At 43.2% G+C, this 26,810-nt stretch overlaps 1 protein-coding gene across 4 annotated transcripts in view; it reads right to left on the reverse strand.

The window, feature by feature from the left end:
* Positions 1-26,810, reverse strand: part of SCG5 (secretogranin V) — a 187,448-nt gene that overhangs the window by 89,648 nt on the left and 70,990 nt on the right. Inside the window, exon 1 of one of the 4 annotated variants that reach the window (XM_073609252.1) lies at positions 15,196-15,401. The exons of 1 other annotated variant lie outside the window; for it this stretch is intronic. In XM_073609252.1, the coding sequence (XP_073465353.1) occupies positions 15,196-15,237 (42 nt within the window). In that variant the 5' untranslated portion in view covers positions 15,238-15,401. 2 more of the 4 variants (XM_073609255.1, XM_073609254.1) reach the window with 2 other exon arrangements.

The following is a 26,810-nucleotide window of genomic DNA, read 5'->3' on the forward strand; positions in this document are numbered from 1 at the left end:
GTCTGGCTCGATGGTTTCCGGTTGCTAGGGGCAATGGCCATGCAGTTTACCATGGGCGAGTGCCAAGGACATGTCCCCAAATGTAGCACTATCCCCATAGGAGTCACTGATGTCCCAGGTCCCCACTACTGCACAGCCAGTCACATAGCATTTCCTTCATTCACTCCAACTCAGAAAACAGTCCTTTTTATTGTTTTTATTAGGGGATGATAACTTGGATGGGGTAGGGAATTATGAGATGCCCAACTTGAAAATGTCTTAAACACTAAACCAGGGACAACGTCCTCCCTATTTACAAAAAGTCCACTTCTCCCTTCCACCTGCACAAACTTGGTTTCCAATATACAGCACCTGCTGCTCACTCCTGTTGGAACTAGCAGTACTATTGCTAGTTCAGCAAAGGCCCATTACGGCAGGAACTCTCAGTCCCTTGACAAAATAGTACAGATAAAGTGAAGAGCATTACATCTCTCCTTCTGCTTTCCTGTGGCCACTAATCCCAACTCCACTTGCCTGCAGAATACTAGCCCACCTAGCTGCCACCAGCCACGCCTGGCTGCTCTTTCTCCCAGGCCTGCCCAACTGGCACACATACATGGAGATCTCCCAGGGCAAGGTTAGATGAAGACACGCAGTCTTCAAGAAAGCACTGTTACAGCTGGCATTCATTCCCCTTGTTTTGTCCCTGCACTGCTTGCTGATCTACTCACTGTTTGTTTGCTCCTTCCTGATGCTTCTCCAGCATGAATCCTTCCACTGCCTCCTGTGTTAGGATCCAGACTAGCTTTCCTGAGCAACCTGGCCGGAGGTAAATCTTCTCCCCAGCAGAGGTCTTTCAAGGGCCACCGACAGCCTCTTCGCAGCACTGCCTCTCCATCTTCCACCCAACTACCCTTGCTGGCATGGCCCATGTTTATTTATGGGTTATCCTAGTTCCCTTCCAGCCCACTTCTGGAGCTTGGCTGAGAGTGCATAAATATTCAAGGCAGCCCCTTCTAACCTCCGCCCACTAGTTCTAGAAGGTTCTACAACATTCCAATTACGAGAGGGAGGCACCAGAGAGCTGCCAGGATGAGTCATCTAGCCTTGCCCTCTGGTAACCCTGATCCATTTCAGTGACTTAAGTTTATTCCTGGCCAAAAAAAACACTTTTACCTACTCTCACTTCTAGTAGCACACACTAGAGGGTGCTACAGTACATGCAGTTCCTGTTATGTTAGTTAACCTGGCTCTTCTGGTCTGGGAGTCTATAGCTAGTTTTAGTTTAGGGCTCCATAACTGGCATAGACTAGAGCCAGGTTAGGCATGTGACAGCCACTTCTGGTAGTTGCAGGTCCAGCTGCATGTGAGATTAAAGACTATTAGGGAGGGACTAAAGCGCAGAGTAGATAGACTGACTCTGTGTTCCAGTGCCACAACCCAGTTTCTGCGTGTGAGAAATTACGTCTCAGGCTCATCTGTGTCCCCGCAGCCGTCCCCCATGGTGCCGATTCTAGGTAATCCGGAATTCCCACCTGGAATGCAGAGCCCACAATTTAAGCGACTCGCAATGGGCTCCAGGCTGTGTCTACACGATTTCATGGAGCCCAATGGCCAACTTTCCTTTAATGTCGGGACGTTGGTGACAGACCCTCCCCTGGATTTCTGGAGCAGCTTACAGCTGCGGAATTTTTTACGCAGCTATCTTCGGAAACCAGGCATTACCCGCAAACTAAATGAACTGGAGCTCATTTGCCATCGTGGGGAACCGATACGACATTGCCTCTCACTGATATACTCATCCCTAACCCAACCAGAGGAAGGATACGTTCCCCTATTTCTCACTAAATGGGAGGGGGAACTTGGAATCCAATTCACTGATGTGCAGAGACAAAAAATTCTTTACTTTGCCCAGAAATCCTCAATTGCGACTAGGGTTCAAGAAACTTGTTACAAAATCATGACACGCTGGTACAGGGTCCCTGCCATTCTACATCGCTTCTTCCCTCAAGTACCCAGCCTCTGTTGGCGCTGTGGTGCTGAGGAGGGGACGATGTTACACATCTTCTGGTCATGCCCCAAACTTGCCCCTTTTTGGCTCGGGGTTGTCCGCACAATCGGACACCTCACAGGTGTTTCCCTGGAGGGGAACCCTGCAGCCTGTCTGCTCCATCTGTCAGAAGGACCCATTAAAAAATATAAGACCTCTCTCACCATCCAACTTCTGAATGCCGCAAAGGCATGCATTCCCTTGTGCTGGAAATCGGAGAGACCACCGGCGAAATCCTTGTGGTTTACTAAAGTAAATGAATTAAGGGATATGGAGGATCTTACGGCTACCCTACACAATAGGGAGGAGACCTTTCGGGAAACCTGGAGACCCTGGCAGCACTTTATATACACGGAAGCCTATCTTCAGGAAATGGCGCAATCTAGCTAACTAAATGAACCTGCTCCACACCTCAGGCAGAGGTCAATACACTTCATATTTCATATTCTCATATTTTCTGTACTCTTTTTCTCTAATATCTTAACCTCCCAGCTTCTACTCCCCTTTCTGTCCCCTCTCCCTTCCTTGCCATTCCTTCCCCTCTTACCCTGGTTTTATTTCTCACCTACCTCCGGGGATATTAGTCTCTGTATAACGCATCCTCATGCATGGCTTTCTCTATGGCCAGATACAAAGAAAATCTTAAAATCAACTACCTTTTCATTTGGTCCCATGTCTGGGCTTCATAGCCTTTTAGATCCCCACCTTTACCATCCTTACGAGAAAACATTATCTATCACTGAGTGGTGCAATCTAACATTTAAGGAAGTCAGTATTTAATCAAGCAACTAAGATCCCAGAGCACCTCCAAGGTCCCATACTTAGGCAGTAGTGTTATGTTGGGGTACAATCCCCACAAACTGTGATTATGGTGTTAATTTAAGTAATCAGATATTTTGACCATGTTGTTTCTGATATCTCGGGTTGTAAACTTACTTCTGTATTTCATACGCTTGATTCTGACACTGTTCTATAAATGAATATGTAACTGGTTGTACCTACTCAGTGTGAAAATAAAGGAATTTAAAAAAAAGAAATTACGTCTCAGGCTGGTTGTGAAACAGCTGTATGATATCTCCATTACCGCTAATCTTGTCTTCAGGTCTCTGACACAAAGATGGATGCCGCATTGTGGGAAAGAGATTTAAATGAAGGATTAGTCAGCCAAATCCTGGTTACAACGAAGACTAGGTTGAAATAATGCTTACAGCAATAACAGTTAGTAATAACAAGAGAATAATAACAATATGTACAATCACAATTGGTACCTTGTGAAAGCTATTGGTGGATATAAGGAAATGTTTCTGCTTTAAAGAAGAACCCCATCCGGCCTATAATGCCTTTAATCCTAATGAGAGATAACATACTATAGTTACCAGTAAAGTGCCCCTTTTAAGAGCAATAAACAATAATGTCCTAAAAGCAAGGCCTTGCACTGTCTTCAGCTGCAAGTTGGAGCTCATAGAACAAGAATTTCTTAATGTAGCAAAGTAATAATGAACAGGGCAAGATAGCTGGTTCTGCTTTATAGAAATCCTATATGTAATCCAAGGGAATGTTGTCTGTGCACAGTGTTCAGAGTGTAGTACTTAGGAAAGGCAATTGGATCTTTGGACAAAGGCCTGCTCACCAATCCTGATGGAACTCAGCAACCTCCCGGAACGACGATCAAACAATTCTTCTTGCTGCAGATGGGCAGAGATGGAGTTTAGTCTGCTGACTCAGTGAACCGGCCATTTCCACAGTGTTCAGCGCTGCTGCAGGGCGTCCTTCTGCGAATGGGCAACGTCTGGACACCCTGGGGCTGGAGCTGTAGGCTGTCTATCGCATGGTAGGCCACGATCTCCTTACACAGTGGCAAGATGGTGCTCACGTGATGGGATCCAGGAAGCAAGAGAGTGTGGGCCTGGTCAGCAAATCCTTTATAGTCTCTCCCACAATTCTCCCGTGGAGCAGATGGTTTGCTGGGAGATGTAGTCCATAGTTCAGTTCTGCAATTCAGCAATGCCTATCCAGAAGACTACAGCTCCCACAATGCTTTCCTCAGTGCTCAGAAATGTGCTGTCAGTGATTTGAGCCCAGCACTAGGGGGACAGAGGAGCAAGCTGGAACAATAGGAGGCAGGTCTACAAAATCAGATAACCGTGGTCCACTCTTGGCTACACATGAATGAATTCCAGCAATACTAGTCCTCTCAAACTTCACATAAAAAAATAAATTACATATATAAAAATGACAACACTGATATATTTGTTTGGAAGGTAGCTTAACAGTATGCCTGGTAAACTGTACACATCTACAATAAACTGGAATACTAGAAAGAAAAGAATAAGAACCAACTAAAAAAGTAACTGTGGCAGCATAGTAGCCAAGGGTTAGCGCCCTTGCCTAGTAGACCTGGGATCTTGTGTTGAATTTCCATTTGTTCTCCATATACTCCATTTCTCCTTGTAGCCAAAAGTGAAGTTACAGGTTGACCTTCTATGTATAAGGTAGATTGTATAAATGTGAAAGAGACTTTAGGTTATAAGCTGCTTCAGCCAGTGAGGTGAATGGTTCTATGTACCCTGAAAAGCTCTGTGTAATATGTTAGCACTACATAATACCAGAAATACAGTAAGGAACTATTTACACACCTGGAGCCAGTGGGCACTGTGTTCTCAGTGAAAGCAATTCCTGCCCTTAACAGGATACTTTACCCAGGGGCGTACCTACAGCACTTGGCAACTGGGGCAGATCCTATATCTGGCGCATCCGCCCCCCCCAGGTGGTGCACCATGCACGTGTAGCGCCTCCACGCACTGCGGCCCTCCTCTGTAAAACATACACAGCTCATGTACCTCTGGACCCCTTTACATTATACAGCCCCCTTACCTCTGGACCCCTTCACATTAAGTGGAGAGTGGTGGATGAAGGGCGCGTGATCAAGCTTACATCAAAACATATAAAATTTATTTCGGAGGAAATAAAGAGCAAATAAAAGCAGTTGAATAATACCAATACTACATATCATGCAAACAGGTGACAAAATATAAAAAACATGAAAAATTAAAAATGGGTTAGGAATATCATGAGCCCATGTTGAGGCAAGTATTTAGAGTTGGCTAACGCGTTTCGAGGATGACCTCTTCATCAGAGCCTATTATAGAACCAGAGTGCAGTCTCTATATGCCAGTAGGCCAAAAGTATGTACATCATCTTGATGGCTAGTTGGAAAAAACGGCCTGAAATGGAAGATGCGATTTTCTGTGTTCCATACCAGTCCACGTTCAAGCGTTCTAGGTGGAACAGAGGTCAGAAAAGAAATATATATATATATATAAATATCTATACATATATATGCACACATGTGTACGGATTACAGACGCGTGTGCACCTGTGTGCAAATGCACAGGCACACACGTATACACAAAAGTATAAAGAAGAACATTTATACATGTGTACAAGTCGTACATACATATAGAGAGACAGAATATCAGCTGAAAATGCAGTATGGAGCACATGGCGAGAGAATGCAACAAAAAATCAAATAAACGAAACAGAAAACGCATGATGAATGAATATGCATAAAACAAAAGCACAATCGCACAATAAGTGAATATAGATGGATTGATGAATGAATGTGATAGACTGGACACACAAATGTGTACAGAGAATTGGTAAAGTAACAATATCTATCCCAATTGGATATGGCATGGTGTTTAGAGATAACAGACATGAATGGTCAGAGAGAGAAAAAAATATATAAATAAAAATAATAATACATATATACGCATACATGTATGACTCAAAGGGGTTTATTTAAGGGGTGGTTGTATTTGTGGGAAGACATATATATTGGTGAGTAAGAAATGATAGTGGGGCTGGTGCCTTATCATGTGAAAAACACACCTACCTATGTAATAGTAGATGGTGTGTAGGTTCTCCTTTAAGTTAGTAGATAAATGGTTATGGGGTGGCGTGAACCTGGAGGAGGGGGGAGGGAGAAAGGGAACATGATGTTAGAGGAGGGGGGGGGGGGACCCCCAGGACACTGGCAGACAATTGTTTTAAGGTATATAGCTAGATCAATAGATGGAAGAAACTGTGTACCTGTCACTGGCTGGGTGGAGGGGAGATCTTTTGACTTGTAAACTCCTGGTGGGGTGCTGTCCAAAAAATGGAGGATGGAGGAGGGTGAAGGTCTCACGAGAGAATGCTGCAGCCGTGTGTGTCCGCAGCAGTCACTCAGTCTCAGGTGAAGGAGGATGGCAGACGAGGAAAGCTTCTAATAACAGCATTGAAGCGCATGAAATATGCAACAAACCGTCAGACACCACTACCAAACCAACAACCACTCCAAATAGGGAAGAACTCATGATAACACTTTTCTCCAAATTAAGAAACATTTTACAGAAAGAAATGATACAATGGTGGGACATTCTACTTTTAGAAAACTACATCAAAGCAAACCGTATACCAAGAGGTCTTAGACTAACCAAGACTTGCACCTGGCTAGATGACGATCTCAAGGATGCATGGGTCATCCAAATGAGAGAATTAAACAAAAAATTACTTCTCTCAATCATCACCCAAAGAGAAAGGAACTTAATCAAAATCCGTAGTGATCTGAAAAATGTACAAGATGACCTGGCCCCCTACACAGATCTCCCAACTTTCGACGATTGGGACAAAAAGATCAATGACCAAATGGTAAGCTTCGAAACCAATCTTATCAGTAAGAAATCGGGTAAATTTGAGAGGGACAGACTTGACTACCTCTCTGGACGAGAATTTGAATGGAAAAAAACTTCAGATGCTAATGATGCACACCCCCAGAAACCTCCACCATTCTCTCAAAACAACATACGCCCCATAACCCCCCAACGCCACACGAAACTCAACACCAATAAAAGAAACACATATAAGCTGAGACCTTACAAAAGCTCCCAACCACAAAACCATTCAAACCATTTTTCCAAGAGAACAAATAAGGGGAACTCTTTGACCAATAAAGTTCCTCAGGTGTCAGCCCTCCCTCACCCCTCCTCTCACTATGATGGGAACCAAAACAGAAACAAATGGACTAAACCTCCGGACTCAAGAGTAGGCCTCACCCCAACATCAGGAGCTCAGGCCCAAAAAACAAAAACACCCACTAATGATCCACCTATCAGCACCACTGCCAATACGCACACAAATCACAATCCACCACCAGTGGCCATCACCACCGACCACCTCACCAAACAACAGGAGGCCAATTCATCGACTCAGCCAAAATCGATAGAAATTACATCACCATGCATTTTTTTAGGAGAAAGAGCTGTGGACAGTCTGAACCCCACAGCTCAACAACAAAAAATCCCTCTAGAACTCCCACAGAGGATGATAAGAAAAAGAGAAGATGGAGAAGAAGAGGACGACGAGGAGGACAGAAAAACAAAAAAAGGGAAAAGATAACTCCTACACACACCACAATCAAAATTTTCAATCTATCCAGTTCAGTCTTTGATGACACAGAACTAGATATTCTACGCAAGGGCCTTCATTTTGCCCCTAAAAATCCACCTAATCTCTTCGAGATCTTCGTAGACCTCAACAGGTACACAAGAAATCTCACTCTGAAAAGGTACTTCGCTCTCCAGAAATCGGCCCCTGAAGCATCATCCTCACTCACAAGTACTAGATCTGACAAAACTCCGTATATAGATAATGCACTCGAAAATCTTGAGAGCCTATACCAAGAAGGAGCTTGCGAGGACTATGAAATAGAACCAGAACTCCTAGCCCTTATGGAAAAACAGATCGTACACACAGAGTTCCAACCCAAGTCTTCTTTCCATCCCCACTGGGCAAAAGGAAAATACATTCCTATCTTTTATGAGATAGTGCTGGATGAAATTAAAAGGATTTGCCAGAACAATCACACCAACGGTAAATACACTAAAATCAGGAACAAAGACTCCGAAGTCTGCAAAGAAACCCTTAAGAACTTCCAAGACCGCGAAGACATCATTAGACAAGCTGACAAAGGCGGTGGTCTTGTAATTCAAAATAGAGACGACTATATGGCTGAGGCTCTAAGATTACTTGGAGACACCGAGACATATGAGAAACTCCCTGCCGACCCTCTACCATCCTTCTCCATCTCTCTGGAAATTCTACTAAAACAAGCTAAGGAGAACGGAGTCATCACAAAAAGTGAATTCCTCTTCTTGAACAAACAGCACCCACTCACCCCCCACTTCTACCATATCCCTAAGATCCACAAGAACCAGACACATCCACCAGGCAGACCCATCATTGCTGGTATTGACAGTTTAACCAGTAATCTAGCCTGCTATATAGACCATTTCCTACAAGACCTAGTATTACAACTCCCGTCTTACGTTAAAGATTCTGGTCATATGCTCGATATCCTCTCATCTGTTTCATGGCAACCGCAATACAAATGGCTTTCTCTTGACGTCTCATCTCTATACACCTCCATAGAACACAAATACGGTTTAGAAGCAGTGGAGTACTTTCTATCGAAAAGCGATACACACCCCCTACAGACTAAATTTCTCCTCGACTCCATAAAATTCTGCCTCACCCACAACTACTTTTCTTTTGTGGGTGAGTTCTTTCGACAAACAAAAGGGACAGCTATGGGAGCAAAATTTGCTCCCAGCTACGCGAACCTATTCATGGGCCTATGGGAAGACTTGTCCATCTGGGCCAACAACCCCTTTAAGGATCAGCTTTCACTGTACACCAGATACATCGATGACATTCTGATCATCTGGAACGGATCGCATACAGATCTCAATAAATTTCTGGACTACTGCAACTCCAATCCCTTTGGCATCAACTTCACCCACGTAACTGATGATACATCACTTGTCTTCTTGGACCTCGATCTCTTTATCGACGAAGAAGGAATGATCACATCTAAAACCCACTTCAAACCTAGTGCAGGGAATTCCTACCTTCATGCCAAAAGCCACCATCATCCCAAGTGGATCCGCAACATCCCTTTTGGGCAATTCTGTAGGCTGAAAAAAACCTGCACCAAAAGAAGTGACTACGAAATGCAAGGGTCCATCCTAAAAAAGAAATTTTTCGAGAAAGGATACAAAGAACACCTGATAGAACAAGCCTTCTTAAAATACTGGTCACTCTATGATGAACACCCCACAGCTACCATGGTAACAACCTTCAAAAAAACAGAGAGGAAAAAGCAGACAATGAAGAATTCCATCAGATTTAGCACACAATACAACACCAAAGCCTTTGACATACAGAGAGCCATCCAGAAAAACTGGAACATTCTCAAGCAAGATCCCATCCTCAATTCAATCCTACCGTCCAAACCTGAAGTTGTATTCCGGAAAGCAAAAGACCTCAGAGGTCTAATAGCACCAAGCAGAGTACGCAAACCACTGAACCTAACCAAGACCCCTACAGGCCGCTGGACATCCCTGTTTGACCAGAAGGGTAACTACAAATGTGGAATCAGAAACTGTGGAGCTTGCCCCTTCATGGCACATAGAAAAAAAGAAGTCTCTGGAACAGACGGCCGAAACCATAAGATTGGCCAATTCATCAATTGCGGCACCCCCTATGTGATTTATGGCCTAATCTGCCCATGCGGGCTACTATATGTCGGACGTACAACACGTCCCTTGAGGACAAGGTTTAGCGAGCATAAATGCAGCATCATCAACAGCAATACACACCATCGGTCCATAAAAAATAAGAAAAACCAAAACTACTCAGTTCCCAGGCACTTCAGAGAACACCACAATGGAAACCCAACAGGTCTTAAAGTGTTTGGTATCGAAACCATCAAAAAAGACGATGATGCTGGGAGGAGATTCAGAAAACTCTGCAGACAAGAATCTTTCTGGATATTCTCCCTCGGGTCTATGGTTCCTGATGGATTGAATGAGGACTTGGAAATACATGGCATCATTTAGCTCCAGGTTTACATTGGCTTCCATCATCACCATTCCCCGCCCTGAGCACTTCCCACCCCCCCTGTTCCACTCTGTTCATCCCACCCCCCGCCAACTTGTCATTCCCATCTACTTTCAGTATGTACGAGTGATGGTGATGGTATTGATAATTCCATTATATAATAACGAATCTCCGATATATATGTGTGTATGTATGGATGTGTGTACATATATATATATTTGTATGTGTGTGTATATATATATATATATATACATATAATTTTCTCAATTCTTACCGTTTTTTGCCGTTATCACCACCACTTTCATTATTAATTATTAACATTTATAATAATGTTTCTATTTTTATTTTCCATTCTTCATTTTTTATATTAATTGAATTTTATTTTCATTTTTATTTATTTATATAATTATTTTTTTTTTTTTTTTTTTTTTTTTCTCTCTTTTTTTTTTTTTTTGTATTTCTATTTCTATTTTTATTTTATTTTACTATGCATTTATATGTTTTTCTTTCTCTTCTTCCTTTTTTTTTTTTTTTTCCTTTTTTCTTTTTTCTTTTTCTCTTATTTTTTTATTTTTATTTTTATTTTTATTTTTATTTTTATTATTATTTTTATTTTTATTTTCATTTTTATTTATCTAAATATTCCTATGTTTATTTATATTTATATTTATATTTATATTTATTGTCATTCTTTTGTTATTAATGCCATCACTATTATTCTCATTCTCATATTAATTTCATTTTCATCTCCATTTCATTTACATTTCAATAAATTCCATCTTCACCCTCCATACAACTGTATCCCAACACACATCCCCCCTCCCCATCCTGATGCTCCTGCACACCTGAGTCGCCTGAGCGTGTGTGTGTGTGTGTGCGTGTGTCTCCATCCGTCCCACACAACACACACCGGACCGGCTCACTCTCCGCCTGGAGCTCCTTCCGTCTCCAGGCGCTGACAGGAGCCAGATCATGTGGCCGCCCTTGGAGCGCACAGCCACGCCCACCCGCCTGACGGCGTGCGTTCCACCGCTGGCCACACATACACCTTCCACTCATCCAATCCTCCTACAGCCCAAGCTCAGGCCCGCCCCCTCAACCGGCTCTATTAGAAGCTTTCCTCGTCTGCCATCCTCCTTCACCTGAGACTGAGTGACTGCTGCGGACACACACGGCTGCAGCATTCTCTCGTGAGACCTTCACCCTCCTCCATCCTCCATTTTTTGGACAGCACCCCACCAGGAGTTTACAAGTCAAAAGATCTCCCCTCCACCCAGCCAGTGACAGGTACACAGTTTCTTCCATCTATTGATCTAGCTATATACCTTAAAACAATTGTCTGCCAGTGTCCTGGGGGTCCCCCCCCCCCCCTCCTCTAACATCATGTTCCCTTTCTCCCTCCCCCCTCCTCCAGGTTCACGCCACCCCATAACCATTTATCTACTAACTTAAAGGAGAACCTACACACCATCTACTATTACATAGGTAGGTGTGTTTTTCACATGATAAGGCACCAGCCCCACTATCATTTCTTACTCACCAATATATATGTCTTCCCACAAATACAACCACCCCTTAAATAAACCCCTTTGAGTCATACATGTATGCGTATATATGTATTATTATTTTTATTTATATATTTTTTTCTCTCTCTGACCATTCATGTCTGTTATCTCTAAACACCATGCCATATCCAATTGGGATAGATATTGTTACTTTACCAATTCTCTGTACACATTTGTGTGTCCAGTCTATCACATTCATTCATCAATCCATCTATATTCACTTATTGTGCGATTGTGCTTTTGTTTTATGCATATTCATTCATCATGCGTTTTCTGTTTCGTTTATTTGATTTTTTGTTGCATTCTCTCGCCATGTGCTCCATACTGCATTTTCAGCTGATATTCTGTCTCTCTATATGTATGTACGACTTGTACACATGTATAAATGTTCTTCTTTATACTTTTGTGTATACGTGTGTGCCTGTGCATTTGCACACAGGTGCACACGCGTCTGTAATCCGTACACATGTGTGCATATATATGTATAGATATTTATATATATATATATTTCTTTTCTGACCTCTGTTCCACCTAGAACGCTTGAACGTGGACTGGTATGGAACACAGAAAATCGCATCTTCCATTTCAGGCCGTTTTTTCCAACTAGCCATCAAGATGATGTACATACTTTTGGCCTACTGGCATATAGAGACTGCACTCTGGTTCTATAATAGGCTCTGATGAAGAGGTCATCCTCGAAACGCGTTAGTCAACTCTAAATACTTGCCTCCACATGGGCTCATGATATTCCTAACCCATTTTTAATTTTTCATGTTTTTTATATTTTGTCACCTGTTTGCATGATATGTAGTATTGGTATTATTCAACTGCTTTTATTTGCTCTTTATTTCCTCCGAAATAAATTTTATATGTTTTGATGTAAACTTGATCACGCGCCCTTCATCCACCACTCTCCACTTAGCCTTACCTGACCACCCCGGGGTCACTCTCTGGGCAGCGGGACAAGCAATACCATCTCTTCAAGCTGTGCTACAGTTCACAATACTACCCTTTTCAAAACCAAATCAGACCCTCACAAGCGCAGGAGTAATTTTTCCTCATCCACAATCTATATCAACCCCTTCACATTACACAGGCCCCATACCTCTAGACTCCTTTACATTACATGGCGCTTGCGCCTTTGGACCTCTTTACATTACACAGCCCCTGCACCTCTGGACCCCTTTACATTACACAGCCCCCGCACCTCTGGACCCCTTTACATTACACAGCCCTGCATACCTCTGGACCCCTTTACATTACACAGCCCTGCATACCTCTGGACCACTTTACATTACACAGCCCCCCAACACCTCTGGGCCCCTTTACATTACACAGCCCCCCAACACCTCTGGGCCCCTTTACATTACACGGTCCCCCCCCACACCTCTGGACCCCTTTACATTACACAGCCCCTCCACACACCTCTGAACCCTTTTGCTTTACATAGCCCCTACCCCCCCACAGCTCTGCCGCTTCCTACCTTATTCGTGCATGCAGAGTGGGAGCAGGAGGCAGAATGGGAGAGAGAAACAGCAGCGCTGAATAGACAGCAGGAGCTGCCGGAGTTAACTTTCTAAGTTAACCAGCAGATGATTGGTTGCTAGGTGGTCCTAGTTAACTCCAGCAGCGCTGCTGTTTCTCTCTCCCATTCTGCCTCCTGCTCCCTGATCCGCTCTGCCGTGTTAGTGAGTGGCAGAGGTCACCCGGGTGCGGCACCGGCCTGGCACCCAGGGCGGAGCGCCCCCCCAACGTTGGTACGCCACTGACATATTTACAAAGATACAAGATATTACCTGAAGTTGACCCTGCAAAATACAGGAAAACACTAAGTAAATCTGAACCTAGCAATTAAAATTTCATAAGCTTTAACAAGGTTAATGTAATATCAAAAATTGTTTATTGAAATTTTAAATCAGCAGATTTTAAAAAAGAATACCTGGTGATCTTGCCATGAAGGTCATTATTCAGGGATTTCATCTTATGGGGTGACAACTGTCTTCGAATTGCACTCCTATGTTGTCAACCTGTCATAGCATTCCTACAAGTACTCTGACATGCTACGCCAGTGTCACATTTAGGAACAATGATGTGCAACTAGCTCTGAAGTGAGTGCATATAGAAAGGAAGTTGATGAAAAAGACTGAAGCTAATCAGCAAGACAGATACAGCAAAGTATAAAAAGGTGGAATCATCTTGCTTCACCAATAACTCAGAAGTGCAGTATATATATGTATGTATATATATAGATATCTATATATATATATATATATATAGATAGATAGATAGATAGATATCTATATATATATATATATATGATTCTGCACAGAGCGGCCGCCCTGTAGCAGTTAATGGCAAATATTATTCTAAATTGCTTGGAATAACAGGGCCTGTTATATCAGGAAATGATACAGAGAACAAGCTGGAAAATCCCTGAAATCTACTATGGAGAAGAGTTAAAGATCAACAATGTTACTCATGTGCCCATCAAACAAGTCTCATTACTGACAACTTGTTTGGGGAAAACTGTAATTTTTGGGAAATATCTGCCTGTCAATGGCTACCCTAAGTATTTACTACGTTACTCAAACTAATTTATATGCAGTCAACAAAAGTCTAGATAACCCATTCTCAGCGGATTCTGTGTAACCTTAGGGTTCCTCCGTAGGTTACTAGGGGTTCCTTGAGCTGTGGCTGATTAACCTTCCATGTGCCTGCATAGTTCTAGGTCAACAACACTTTGCAGAGCCAACTGCGTGACACCAAAAATCTTTTTTAGCTGTCTGTAGGGCTTGCAATCTGCCCACTTTTGTAAGGGTTGCATTTTTCCCACCGACCACCAAATGTAAGGGGAATTTTTCTCACTGACCACCAATGAATTGGTTTTAGCAGGGGTTCTTCGAAACCCGAAAATTATTTCAAAGGTTGCTCTTAGGTAAAAAGGTTAAAAAACAAATGGTCTAGTTGGAGTGAGTCTAGGACTGCAGCAGTTGTACCCTGACTCTACTGGAGAGCAGAGTTCAATGAAGATGAAAGGTAATACAAAGAACCAGTCTATACATACATGTAATATATGCATACCGCAGTTTGAATGTATATATTAGAAGAAACATTAGAGTGACAATGCAACACCTTAACGTTTTACAGTACCAACATCTCCAACATCTCCGGTTTTGTCTGGTGAAAGGACACAAGCAAAGCAACGTACTGCATTCTGTTTCACAGTTCTAGCAAAAACAGTGACTGCATTTGAACCAATTATTCATTAGACAGATTTCAGTGCATTAGAACAATAGACATTAAGAACCTAACTCGCATCTGTGCTTGTGAAATGCTTTGTTCTGTGTGCAGACATATAATCAGATATCAGTCACTTGCAGAAGAATAAAAAACAAATCTGACCCTATAGCTTTGATATTGTCAGCGACATAGAGCTTCTAAGAAAACGATATCTAGCTAGTTACATGGGAATTGCATAGGAATAAAAACAACATGCATAGGGAACCAACGCAGAGACTTACAAACATGGAGGATGACAGCTGCGAGATGCAGAATGTGAAGTGAAAGCAGCTGGGAGGAGGGAGAGGATGGATGCAGATGGAACAGGGATGAGGGCGGAGAGCTATGACAGGTGAAAAGAAAAGATGGAGAGCAACGCACACTGTAGTAGATCTTACCCTTCTCTATGGGGCTTCTGCTCATGGCCGCCTCTGTTTCAGTCAATTTCTATGACCTTTTCTGCTAGCTTCCATAAATATTAATGCTAATGGCTGAGGAAACAAAACCACCCTGCTTTGTGTCTGCAGTGCTGTTAGAAGATGTACAACTGTGTTTGCTGTATTGCAGACACCATGGCTAATACATGCATAGAAATGGGATTTGTTTAGAAACACATAGGAATGGGCTGGCAAGTGCTGCACTCCAATATACCAGTCCTGAGTCTCTCAGATACCTAAAGCCATATATGTAACAATTCCATATATTTAATTATAATGACTGTATCAAAGAAAGATGTGTTCCTTTCAGAAATCAATCACACTAATGCCCTGTACACACGGTCGGACATTGATCGGACATTCCAACAACAAAATCCATGGATTTTTTCCGACGGATGTTGGCTCAAACTTGCATACACACGGTCACACAAAGTTGTCGGAAAATCAGATTGTTCTGAACGCAGTGATGTAAAACACGTACATCGGTACTATAAACGGGGCAGTAGCCAATAGCTTTTGTTTCTTAACCACTTCAGCCCCGGAAGGATTTACCCCCTTCCTGACCAGAGCACTTTTTCCAATTTGGCACTGCGTCGCTTTAACTGCTAATTGCGCGGTCATGCAATGCTGTACCCAAACGAAATTTGCGTCCTTTTCTTCCCACAAATAGAGCTTTCTTTTGATGGTATTTGATCACCTCTGCCGTTTTTATTTTTTGCACTATACACGGAAAAAGACCAAAAATTTTGAAAAAAAAATGATATTTTCTACTTTTTGTTCTAAAAAAATCCAATAAACTCAATTTTAGTCATACATTTAGGCCAAAATGTATTTGGCCACATGTCTTTGGTAAAAAAAATGTCAATAAGTGTATATTTATTGGTTTGCGCAAAAGTTATAGCGCCTACAAACTAGGGTACATTTTCTGGAATTTACACAGCCTTTAATTTATGACTGCCTATGTCGTTTCTTGAGGTGCTAAAATGGCAGTGCTAAAAACCCCCCCAAATGACCCCATTTTGGAAAGTAGACACCCCAAGGAAATTGCTGAGAGGCATGTTGAGCCCATTGAATATTCATTTTTTTTGTCCCAAGTGATTGAATAATGACAAAAAAAAAAAATTACAAAAAGTTGTCACTAAATGATATATTGCTCACACAGGCCATGGGCATATGTGGAATTGCACCCCAAAATACATTTAGCTGCTTCTCCTGAGTATGGGGATACCACATGTGTGGGACTTTTTGGGAGCCTAGCCGCATACGGGGCCCCGAAAACCAATCACTGCCTTCAGGATTTCTAAGGGCGTACATTTTTGATTTTACTCCTCACTACCTATCACAGTTTTGAAGGCCATAAAATGCCCAGATGGCACAAACCCCCCAAATGACCCCATTTTGGAAAGTAGACACCCCAAGCTATTTGCTGAGAGGCATGTTGAGTCCATGGAATATTTTATATTTTGACACAAGTTGCGGGAAAGTGACAATTTATTTATTTTATTTTTTTTTTTTGCACAAAGTTGTCACTAAATGATATATTGCTCACACAGGTCATGGGCATATGTGGAATTGCACCCCAAAATACATTCTGCTGCTTCTCTTGAGTACGGGGATACCACATGTGTGGGACTTTTTAGGAGCCTAGCCGCGTACGGGCCCCCGAAAACCAATCACCGCCTTCAGGATTTCTAAGGGTGTACATTTTTGATTTCACTCTTCACTGCCTATCACAGTTTCGGAGGTCATGGAATGCCCAGGTGGCACAACCCCCCCCCAAATGATCCCATTTTGGAAAGTAGACACCCCAAGCTATTTGCTGAGAGGCATGGTGAGTATTTTGCTGCTCTCATTTGTTTTTGAAAATGAAGAAAGACAAAAAAAACATTTTTTTTTTCTTTTTTGAATTTTCAAAACTTTGTGACAAAAAGTGAGGTCTGCAAAATACTCACTATACCGCTCAGCAAATAGCTTTGGGTGTCTACTTTCCAAAATGGGGTCATTTGGGGGGGTTTTGTGCCACCTGGGCATTCCATGGCCTCCGAGACTGTGATAGGCAGTGAAGAGTGAAATCAAAAATTTACGCCCTTAGAAAGCCTGAAGGCAGTGCTTGGTTTTCGGGGTCCCATACGCGGCTAGGCTCCCAAAAAGTCTCACACATGTGGTATCCCCGTACTCAGGAGAAGCAACAGAATGTATTTTGGGGTGTAATTTCACATATTCCCATGGCATGTTTGAGCAATATATCATTTAGTGACAACTTTGTGCAAAAAAAAAAAATTTGTCTCTTTCCCGCAACTTGTGTCACAATATAAAATATTCCATGGACTCGACATGCCTGTCAGCAAATAGCTTGGGGTGTCTACTTTCCAAAATGGGGTCATTTGGGGGGGGTTTGAACTGTCCTGGCATTTTATGCACAACATTTAGAAGCTTATGTCACACATCACCCACTCTTCTAACCACTTGAAGACAAAGCCCTTTCTGACACTTTTTGATTACATGAAAAAATTTTTTTTTTTTGCAAGAAAATTACTTTGAACCCCCACACATTATATATTTTTTTAAAGCAAATGCCCTACAGATTAAAATGGTGGGTGTTTCATTTTTTTTTTCACACAGTATTTGCGCAGCGATTTTTCAAACGCATTTTTTGGGGAAAAAACACACTTTTTTACATTTAATAATAATGCACTAAAACACACTATATTGCCCAAATGTTTGATGAAATAAAAAAGATGATCTTAGGCCGAGTACATGGATACCAAACATGACATGCTTTACAATTGCGCACAAACGTGCAGTGGCAACAAAATAAATACATTTTTAAAAGCCTTTAAAAGCCTTTACAGGTTACCACTTTAGATTTACAGAGGAGGTCTACTGCTAAAATTACTGCCCTCGATCTGACCGTCGCGGTGATACCTCACATGCATGGTGCAATTGCTGTTTACATTTGACGCCAGACCGACGCTTGCGTTCGCCTTAGCGCGAGAGCAGGGGGGACAGGGGTGCTTTTTTTTTTTTTTTTTTTTTCTTTATTATTTTTTTGCTTTTTTATCTTATTTTAAAACTGTTCCTTTCATTTTTTTTTTTTAATCATTTCTATTGTTATCTCAGGGAATGTAAATATCCCCTATGATAGCAATAGGTAGTGACAGGTACTCTTTTTTGAAAAAATTGGGGTCTATTAGACCCTAGATTTCTCCTCTGCCCTCAAAGCATCTGACCACACCAAGATCGGTGTGATAAAATGCTTCCCCAATTTCCCAATGGCGCTATTTACATCCGGCGAAATCTAAGTCATAAAATGCTCGTAGCTTCTGGTTTCTTAGGCCATAGAGATGTTTGGAGCCACTCTGGTCTCTGATCAGCAATATGGTCAGCTGGCTGAATCACCGGCTGCATTCTCAGGTTCCCTGTTGAGACAGGAGAGCCAGAGAAAAACACGGAAGACGGTGGGGGGGGGGCATTCTCTCCCACTGCTTGTAAAAGCAGTCTAGAGGCTAATTAGCCGCTAGGATTGCTTTTACATGAAAGCCGACCGCTGGCTGAAAAGAATGATACCAAGATGATACCTAAACCTGCAGGCATCATTCTGGTATAACCACTCAAAGTCGTGAATGGTGTACCTGAAGACAAAAAAATGGTTAACAATAAAGCACAGTAAACGGTAAAGTATAAAAAAATTGCATACCTGAAAAGCAAACATGATAAAACATAATAACAATAAAACATTGCAGAATAGAATACAGTAAAAAAGAGCAGAACAATAGAGAGAATAGAGAGAGAGAGAATAGAGAGAGAACAATAAAACGACAACTATTATTTTTTATTTTATATTTTTGTTTGTGTTTTTTTTTTTTTTTTTTTACACTTTTTTTGTAACTGTAACTTTTATAACTGTAACCGGTTCCAGGTTCGGGTCGCTCAAAATGCGATGGCATCTTGGGAGACCCTGTGAAAGTGTGTCCTAGTCTGTGCAATGCTGTACCCTACGCTAATACTCAACTAGTGAATGGTAGCGTTCAAAACATTCACCAATGCAAAGACCAGGATTGACAGGAGGGACAATAATAGCGGGTGTCACGCCTATATCCGCGTTTGCTGCAGACACAACATCTTTTTTGGGGGGGTTCGTTGGGTAGGGGTACTCGGGAGGACATAAAAATGCCTCTCATGCAGCCGACTGCATTTGGTTGGGGATGTGAATGGGGGAAGTACGGGCGCTGCAGAAGTGGTGGTTTCCCAATTAGGATTGGCGAATGCAGCAGGAAGGGCATTATGGGCATGACGGGCCTGTGTTTGTCTTTTTGGTGGCAGCGGGACACTATTTGTGCTTGCCACCTCACCAGCTTGAACTGCACTTATGGGACTCGCCACGTCACCAAGTGTTACTGCAGTGCTGGTTTGACTACGACCGGGGTGTACTAGGCCTCTGGCGCTTGCCAGTTCACCAAAACGCTACCAAAAAAACTGTTAGCGATCGCAGGGATCAGGCCTGACTCTGCGAACGCTGCAGTTATGCGTTTAGTGTTTTGTAAGTGACAGTGATCGATCGATACTGCACTTGTGTGGGCTGGGCTGGGCCGGGCGGAGGGGCAAAACGCAGGTGCTAGCAGGTATCTGGGCTGATCCCACTAACACTGCGTTTTTGGGAACCCTAAACTGCTGGGGACGCCAGTATAGATCTGATCGGATCAGATATTGATCAGTTCAGATACTATACCACTAAGGGAGGTGTACGGTGCGTGCGTGGGTGTTAGCGCGACCGGCGCTAACCTGACGCTGCCTGGGGCTGGTGCTTGCCAGTTCACCAAAACGCTACCAAAAAAACTGTTAGCGATCGCAGGGATCAGGCCTGACTCTGCGAACGCTGCAGTTATGCGTTTAGTGTTTTGTAAGTGACAGTGATCGATCGATACTGCACTTGGGTGGGCTGGGCTGGGCCGGGCGGAGGGGCAAAACGCTGGTGCTAGCAGGTATCTGGGCTGATCCCGCTAACACTGCGTTTTTGGGAACCCTAAACTGCTGGGGACGCTAGTATAGATCTGAACGGATCAGATATTGATGCGATCAGATACTATACCACTAAGGGAGGCGTATGCTGCGTGCGTGGGTGTTAGCGGTACTGGCGCTAATCTGACGCTGCCTGGGGCGACGCATATCACCGCCGGGCGATCAGGGGGCTAAACCTTTATTCGGTAATAAACGGCGGGTGCCCTGACACTATAAAAAATAAACGAACTAACCAGCGTCACCCGTAACGGTGATACGGTGATCAGTGGTGAAAGGGTTAACTAGGGGGCAATCAAGGGGTTAAAACATTTACTAGATAGTATATGGGGGTCCATGTCGCTATAAAACGCTGACGGCGAACCTAAATATTTACGTCCCTAACTAGCGTCACCAGCGACACTAATACAGCGATCAGAAAAATGATCACTTAGCGACACTGGTGACAGGGGGTGATCAAGGGGTTAAAACTTTATTAGGGGGGGTTAGGGGGGTATCCTAGACCTAAAGGGGGCCTAACACTCACTGCCCTAACACTGTAACTGTCACAAACTGACACCAATACAGTAATCAGAGAAAAAAAAAAAAAAACCTGCTTGGTGTCAGTTTGTGACAGGGGGGGGGGGGGGGTGATTGGGGGGGGATCGGGGGGCGATCGGGGTGTTTTGTGTGCCTGGCATGTTCTACTGTGTGTGTAGTGTTGGTGCACTCACATACCTGTCTTCTCTCCTCGGGCCGGAACGGAAATTACCGAGCCGAGGAGAGATGACATCATTTCCTCTGCCTCTGTGTACACTACAGAGGCAGGGAAATGATCCCATTGGCTGGGAGCGATCGCGAGGGGGGGGCCACGAATGGATGGCCTCCCCCTCACCACCGATCGCCGGGGGAGATTTGCCGACCGCCGCAGGCACCGGGGGGGTCCGATCGGACCCCCCACCCGCGGGCAGGCAAGGACGTACCTGTAAGTCCTTTTGCCTGCCCGTGCCGCTCTGTCGACGTACATCGTCGTGCGGCGGTCGGCAACTGGTTAATTTATTCTGAGCATGCGTGGCACTTTGTGCGTCGGATTTGTGTACACACGATCGGAATTTCCGACAACATATTTTGTTGTTGGAAAATTTTATAGCAAGCTCTCAATCTTTGTGTGTGGGAAATTCCTATGGAAAATGTGTGATGGAGCCTACACACGGTAGGAATTTCCAACAACAAGGTCCTATCACACATTTTCCATCGGAAAATCCTATCGTGTGTGTACAGGGCATAAGAACTCGTTTACACCAGATGCAGTCAAACATGTTTGTAAATGCAGTAGGAATGCATATGCAAGAGAAATGAATGTATTTCAATGAGCCTAGTGCACACCATTGCCACACTTTCTTAAACATTTAAAAAAGTACAGCATGCTGCATTTTTTTGCATGTAAATATGTTGGAACACACCACAATTGCAACTCATTAACCACTTCAGCCCCAGAAGATTTGGCTGCTCAATGACCAAGCCATTTTTTGCGATACGGCACTGCGTCGCTTTAACTGACAATTGCGCAGCCGTGCGATGCTGTTCCCAAACAAAATTGAGGTCCTTTTTTTCCCCACAAATAGAGCTTTCTTTTTGTGGTATTTGATCATCTCTGCGGTTTTTATTTTTTACGCTATAAACAGAAAAAGAGCGTCAATTTTGAAAAAAAACACAATATTTTGTACTTTTTGCTATAATAAATATCCTCAATATTTTTTTTTTTTTAAAAAGCAAATTTTTTCCTCAGTTTAGGCCGAAATGTATTCTTCTACATATTTTTGGTAATAAAAATTGCAATAAGCGTATATTGATTGGTTTGCGCAAAAGTAATAGCGTCTACAAAATAGGGGAAAGATTTATGACATTTTTATTATTATTATTTTTTTTACAAGTAATGGCGGTGATCAGCAATTTTTATCGGGACTGCGACATTATGGCGGACAGATTGGACACTTTTGACACATTTTTGGGACCATTGACATTTATAGAGCGATCATTGCTATAAAAATGCACTGATTAATGTGTAAATGTCACTGGCAGTGAAGGGGTTAACACTAGGGGGCGATCAAGGGGTTAACTGTGTTCCCTATGTGTGTTCTAACTGTAGGGGGATGGCAGTGACCGGAGGAAATGACAGATCGTTGTTCCTAGCTAGTAGGAACTCACGATCTGTCTCTCCTCTCCTCACAGAACAAGGATTTGTGTTCACACACACGTCCCTGTTCTGGCTCTCGTTCCCACGATTGCGCATGGCCGGTGGTCATCCCGACCACCGGCCACACGCATTGGCACCCCCCACAGTGCAGCGGGCATGCATGTGCACCTGCTTTCCCACTTAAAGGAACCTACGTACAGCTACGACGGTTTGCGGGATCGTGCCGACCTGCTGCAGTATAATGACGGCAGCTGGTCGGCAAGCGGTTAAACATAAAAGCATAAATGATGCTTAAAAAGCACACCACAAACAAACTGAAAACAGACAAAAACGCTCCACAAACACTTTATAAAAGGTATGTAAACGCTCATGCGGAACTGCACCATGAATGTGAGGAATGTGGTATAAATGAGCCCTAGGTCTAGATCTGCATGGGAGATTTTAAAGTAAAACTCCAGTTAAACAGATATTAAGAGTTTAAGTTCATCTTTTCACAAAAGAAGAAAAGGTGAACTAACACCCTATGCACCCCCCCCCCCCCCCCCCCATTCCTGCTGCCTTTAGCTCTAAGGGTGATTGACTGTCGCTGTCCATGCAGCAGGTGCAGTAGTCTCAGGATTGAAAGCCCTGGTCTTTTTCTCCTTCTTTCCTTAGGGCTTCTAGGACAGATCAGAGCAATTCCATTAAGTCAAAGTGGCCACATGCCACCATGAGGCCAATCACTCTGATCCATCCCGGAAGGAAAGATGGGGAAGAAGAGCAGGGATTTAAAATCCCCAGACTGCTGCGTTGGCTGCATTGGCAGTGATAGCTAATTACCTACGCAGGTAAGTATAGCAGGGACCGAGGCAGAAGGGTTGGCAGATAGTGTAGATTCACCTTTTCATTTTATGCGAAAAGGTAAACCTATACTTTAAAAAGTGTATCTATGGTCAATATGTAATATCATATATTAATTTCCACATTGAATACAATTATTTCTAGCCTTCTTCTTTTAATCTGAATAATCTTCAAGTAAACTTACTTTGTGAAGATCCTCACACATTTACGTCCTTGAATTCTGTGACATATATTCACTGTGCCCTGTGAGTTGGCACTGTTGTATAACTAAGATAAAAAAAGTCCTATGTGCCGCACATCGATGCAAGACCCCGTGAAAGTGTAAATAACACCCTCAGCCCATGCTCCCGCCAAGTCATGCCCCCAAGGTGTTTCATTCTGACCTCTGGGGGTGGAGCAAAATGAATTGGGACGTGGCTTGGCTGGAGCCTGGGTTGAGGTTATCATTCACAGTTTCACAGGGTCTTGCAACGATGTGCGGCGCATAGGGCTTTTTTTTGTTCTTAGTTGCATTACTGGAGCTGGAACCAGCTTCATCTTTGTCAGCACTCCCAGTGGTGTAGCACAGGAGAGGACCTGGCTGGAGCCTTGAGTGGCACCCATCATTTGGTTTCTGGTCACAGTTGGCACTGTTGTGTCACAGATTTACAGAGGTGCAGAGAGGGGGAGTTTCCGGAGGTGGAGTCAGTGCAACAATCACTGCTTGTAGGCAGCAAGGTACCATGGCATATGTAGTCCTTAGAAGACACACATAGCCTGGCTTGGGATCGGGCAAACACGTGTTCCACTATAGGAATTGGATTCTTATGGTGGCACATGGAGAAGAGGAGAAGCCCAGAGCATCAGCAGAGGGCCCCAGAAGAGGAAGATCAGGGCTGGTGTGTGCAAAACCATTGCACAGAATAGGTAAGTATAACAAGTTTGTCATTTAAAAAATAAACCTTTACAATCACTTTAAACATCAGATGAGAAGCTGCAAAGCATGCAGGGAATGCAGGAAGTAATGGAAAGAGATGTCCAGCAGACAGCAGCGCTCACAACATAAAAGGAAATTTTTCAAGTAAGTCTATATTGAATTGTTAAAAATAACTATTGTTTGTATTGCTATTACAATGTTGATGGCATAAAATGAAATGGTGTGCAGTGATTCTGAAAGGTTACAAAAGGTTTTATAATTCCATTCACCCAGTCCTGTTTTTTCTTCATACCTTCCCCACTGCATAGACAGGCAGATTAGTTTAGCATTATAGCTTACTATGCCGCTTCTTCACCTCCAGCCAGTTTTATGGAAATAAAAACATAATACAAAACAGCACACTGAATTACTCGGAAAATAATGTCGTAAATAAATCCAATAAAAATAATGCACTTACATATTGTGAGAGTGAGAGCCCTGGTCTCAGTGAAAATGAGGGTAAAATGGACACAGGATTCTCAAAGAGGCAGTTTGAGAAGTTCCAGCAGAAGATTGGTGAGCAGAGAAAACTATGCTTTAAGTCTTCTCTGGATTTTGTAAGTCTGGATTAAGGCTGAAAACTTGAAGACTTCAAAGAGCATTGGGAGGGATGGAGTCTTTAGTCTTGTGTCCAGGCTTTCCAGAAGTTCTGCAGGTTGTGTGTGTGTCCAGGTGCACACATTCATTATAAGGCAGATCTGATCATAGCTCAGGGGAGTTGGAGTGGGAGCAGTTGCTGCAGCCAGGAGGGAGGTGTTCTACTGTTTAAGAACCCAGGCAATATCCTTGAAACAGCACTCCATGTGGGAGAGATTCCAGGTCAGTGGACTGAGAAAGTTGGGCCAGCTGAGAGAGTCGGGGAGACCATAGCGGAGACAACTGGAAAAGAGAGTCCTGGGGGACCAGAGGGGACCGTGAGTCTTGGAGGAGTGTGAAAGCCTGGAGTGTCAGGAGAGCCCCTTCCTAGAGGCCAGGAGTGAGCCTGCACAGCTTTGTACTGCGACCAAGGCTGAGTGAGCCTTGAGAGCCAGGTGGTTTGGTATTTTCGTTTTTTGTTGTAATTTTTGGGAGAAGAATCCCGCGTGGGCAACCCGTTCATGTATGAACTTTAATTTTTGTTACTTTCAATAAAAGTGGGCTACCACGCCCTTAAACCAAAGTTTCTGTTGGCTGTGAACTCACTGAAAACGCATCTACCACTGAGCTAGACATCCCCCAATATCACAATATACATTGTGAAGATAGGCTTATCACATATTCTTTTTACATCCTGTAATACCCAGGGTATCTTTTAGTGGAAATAGTCCTCTATAGCCAAATGGAGAGGAGTACAGCATCATGTGGGAAGGCTACAGTGATCACAAGAAATAACGCTCAATTGTTGGCTGTAGCGTGACAGTTTTCCTTCTAGGTATTATGCCCCGTACACACGGTCGGACTTTGTTCGGACATTCCAACAACAAAATCCTAGGATTTTTTCCGATGGATGTTGGCTCAAACTTGTCTTGCATACACACGGTCACACAAAGTTGTCGGAAAATCCGATCGTTCTGAACGCGGTGACGTAAAACACGTACGTCGGGACTATAAACGGGGCAGTGGCCAATAGCTTTCATCCCTTTATTTATTCTGAGCATGCGTGGCACTTTGTCCGTCGGATTTGTGTACACACGATCGGAATTTCCGACAACGGATTTTGTTGTTGGAAAATTTTATATCCTGCTCTCAAACTTTGTGTGTCGGAAAATCCGATGGAAAATGTGTGATGGAGCCTACACACGGTCGGAATTTCCGACAACAAGGTCCTATCACACATTTTCCATCGGAAAATCCGACCGTGTGTACGGGGCATTAGACTCAGCTTAAGGGTTGGGGATTAAAGTACACAAAAGGACAATTTTACTCCCTTGTTTTTGGCACCAAAAGCGCTGTTGCAAGAATTACCAGTGCTGAGTTCCTGGCAATAACAATTTCATACTAGAATCTGGAGTTACATGCCCTAATTCTATTTTCATAGGATATGAAAATATTGACTATTTTCAGGGACTGCATAATTCTCACTATACAATTGTGAATTTCTGCATCTAGTTATACTTGCTTCAGATATAGTAATAATGATGCTAAAACACTCAGTTTACAAGATTTTTTTTTTTTTTTAAATACTTTTTCCAACAAGAAATGGACAATATAGCAGACAAAATTAACTTGTTTAGGTATGACCTGAAGAGTCAGGTAGGACCAAGTATTGGTAGACTTAAATTCTGCACGCAGACAGGGTACTGAAGAAGCTTAACAAGTGTCAATACAGATAATATATATAACTATATTTATGTAAAGGGTGGAGTAACAGAGGAGCTAAAGTCACTGGTGCAACAAATACGGGGGGGGGGGTGACAACATTCAGACCCTTCAGCATCGCCCTTCTTCGGGTCCAAACCGGAGATAGAGAAAAAGAGAGGCAGGCAGTATGAGGGTTCCGATGTTTACCTCCTGGGGGGAATCCGAAAGCGCCAAGACCGTGATCTGGAAGGACTGGATATGGCCCATTGCGATTCAGAGAGCACGTAACTAG

This window comes from Aquarana catesbeiana, linkage group LG13 (assembly GCF_042186555.1).
Source record: "Aquarana catesbeiana isolate 2022-GZ linkage group LG13, ASM4218655v1, whole genome shotgun sequence".
NCBI classification, from domain to species: domain Eukaryota; kingdom Metazoa; phylum Chordata; class Amphibia; order Anura; family Ranidae; genus Aquarana; species Aquarana catesbeiana.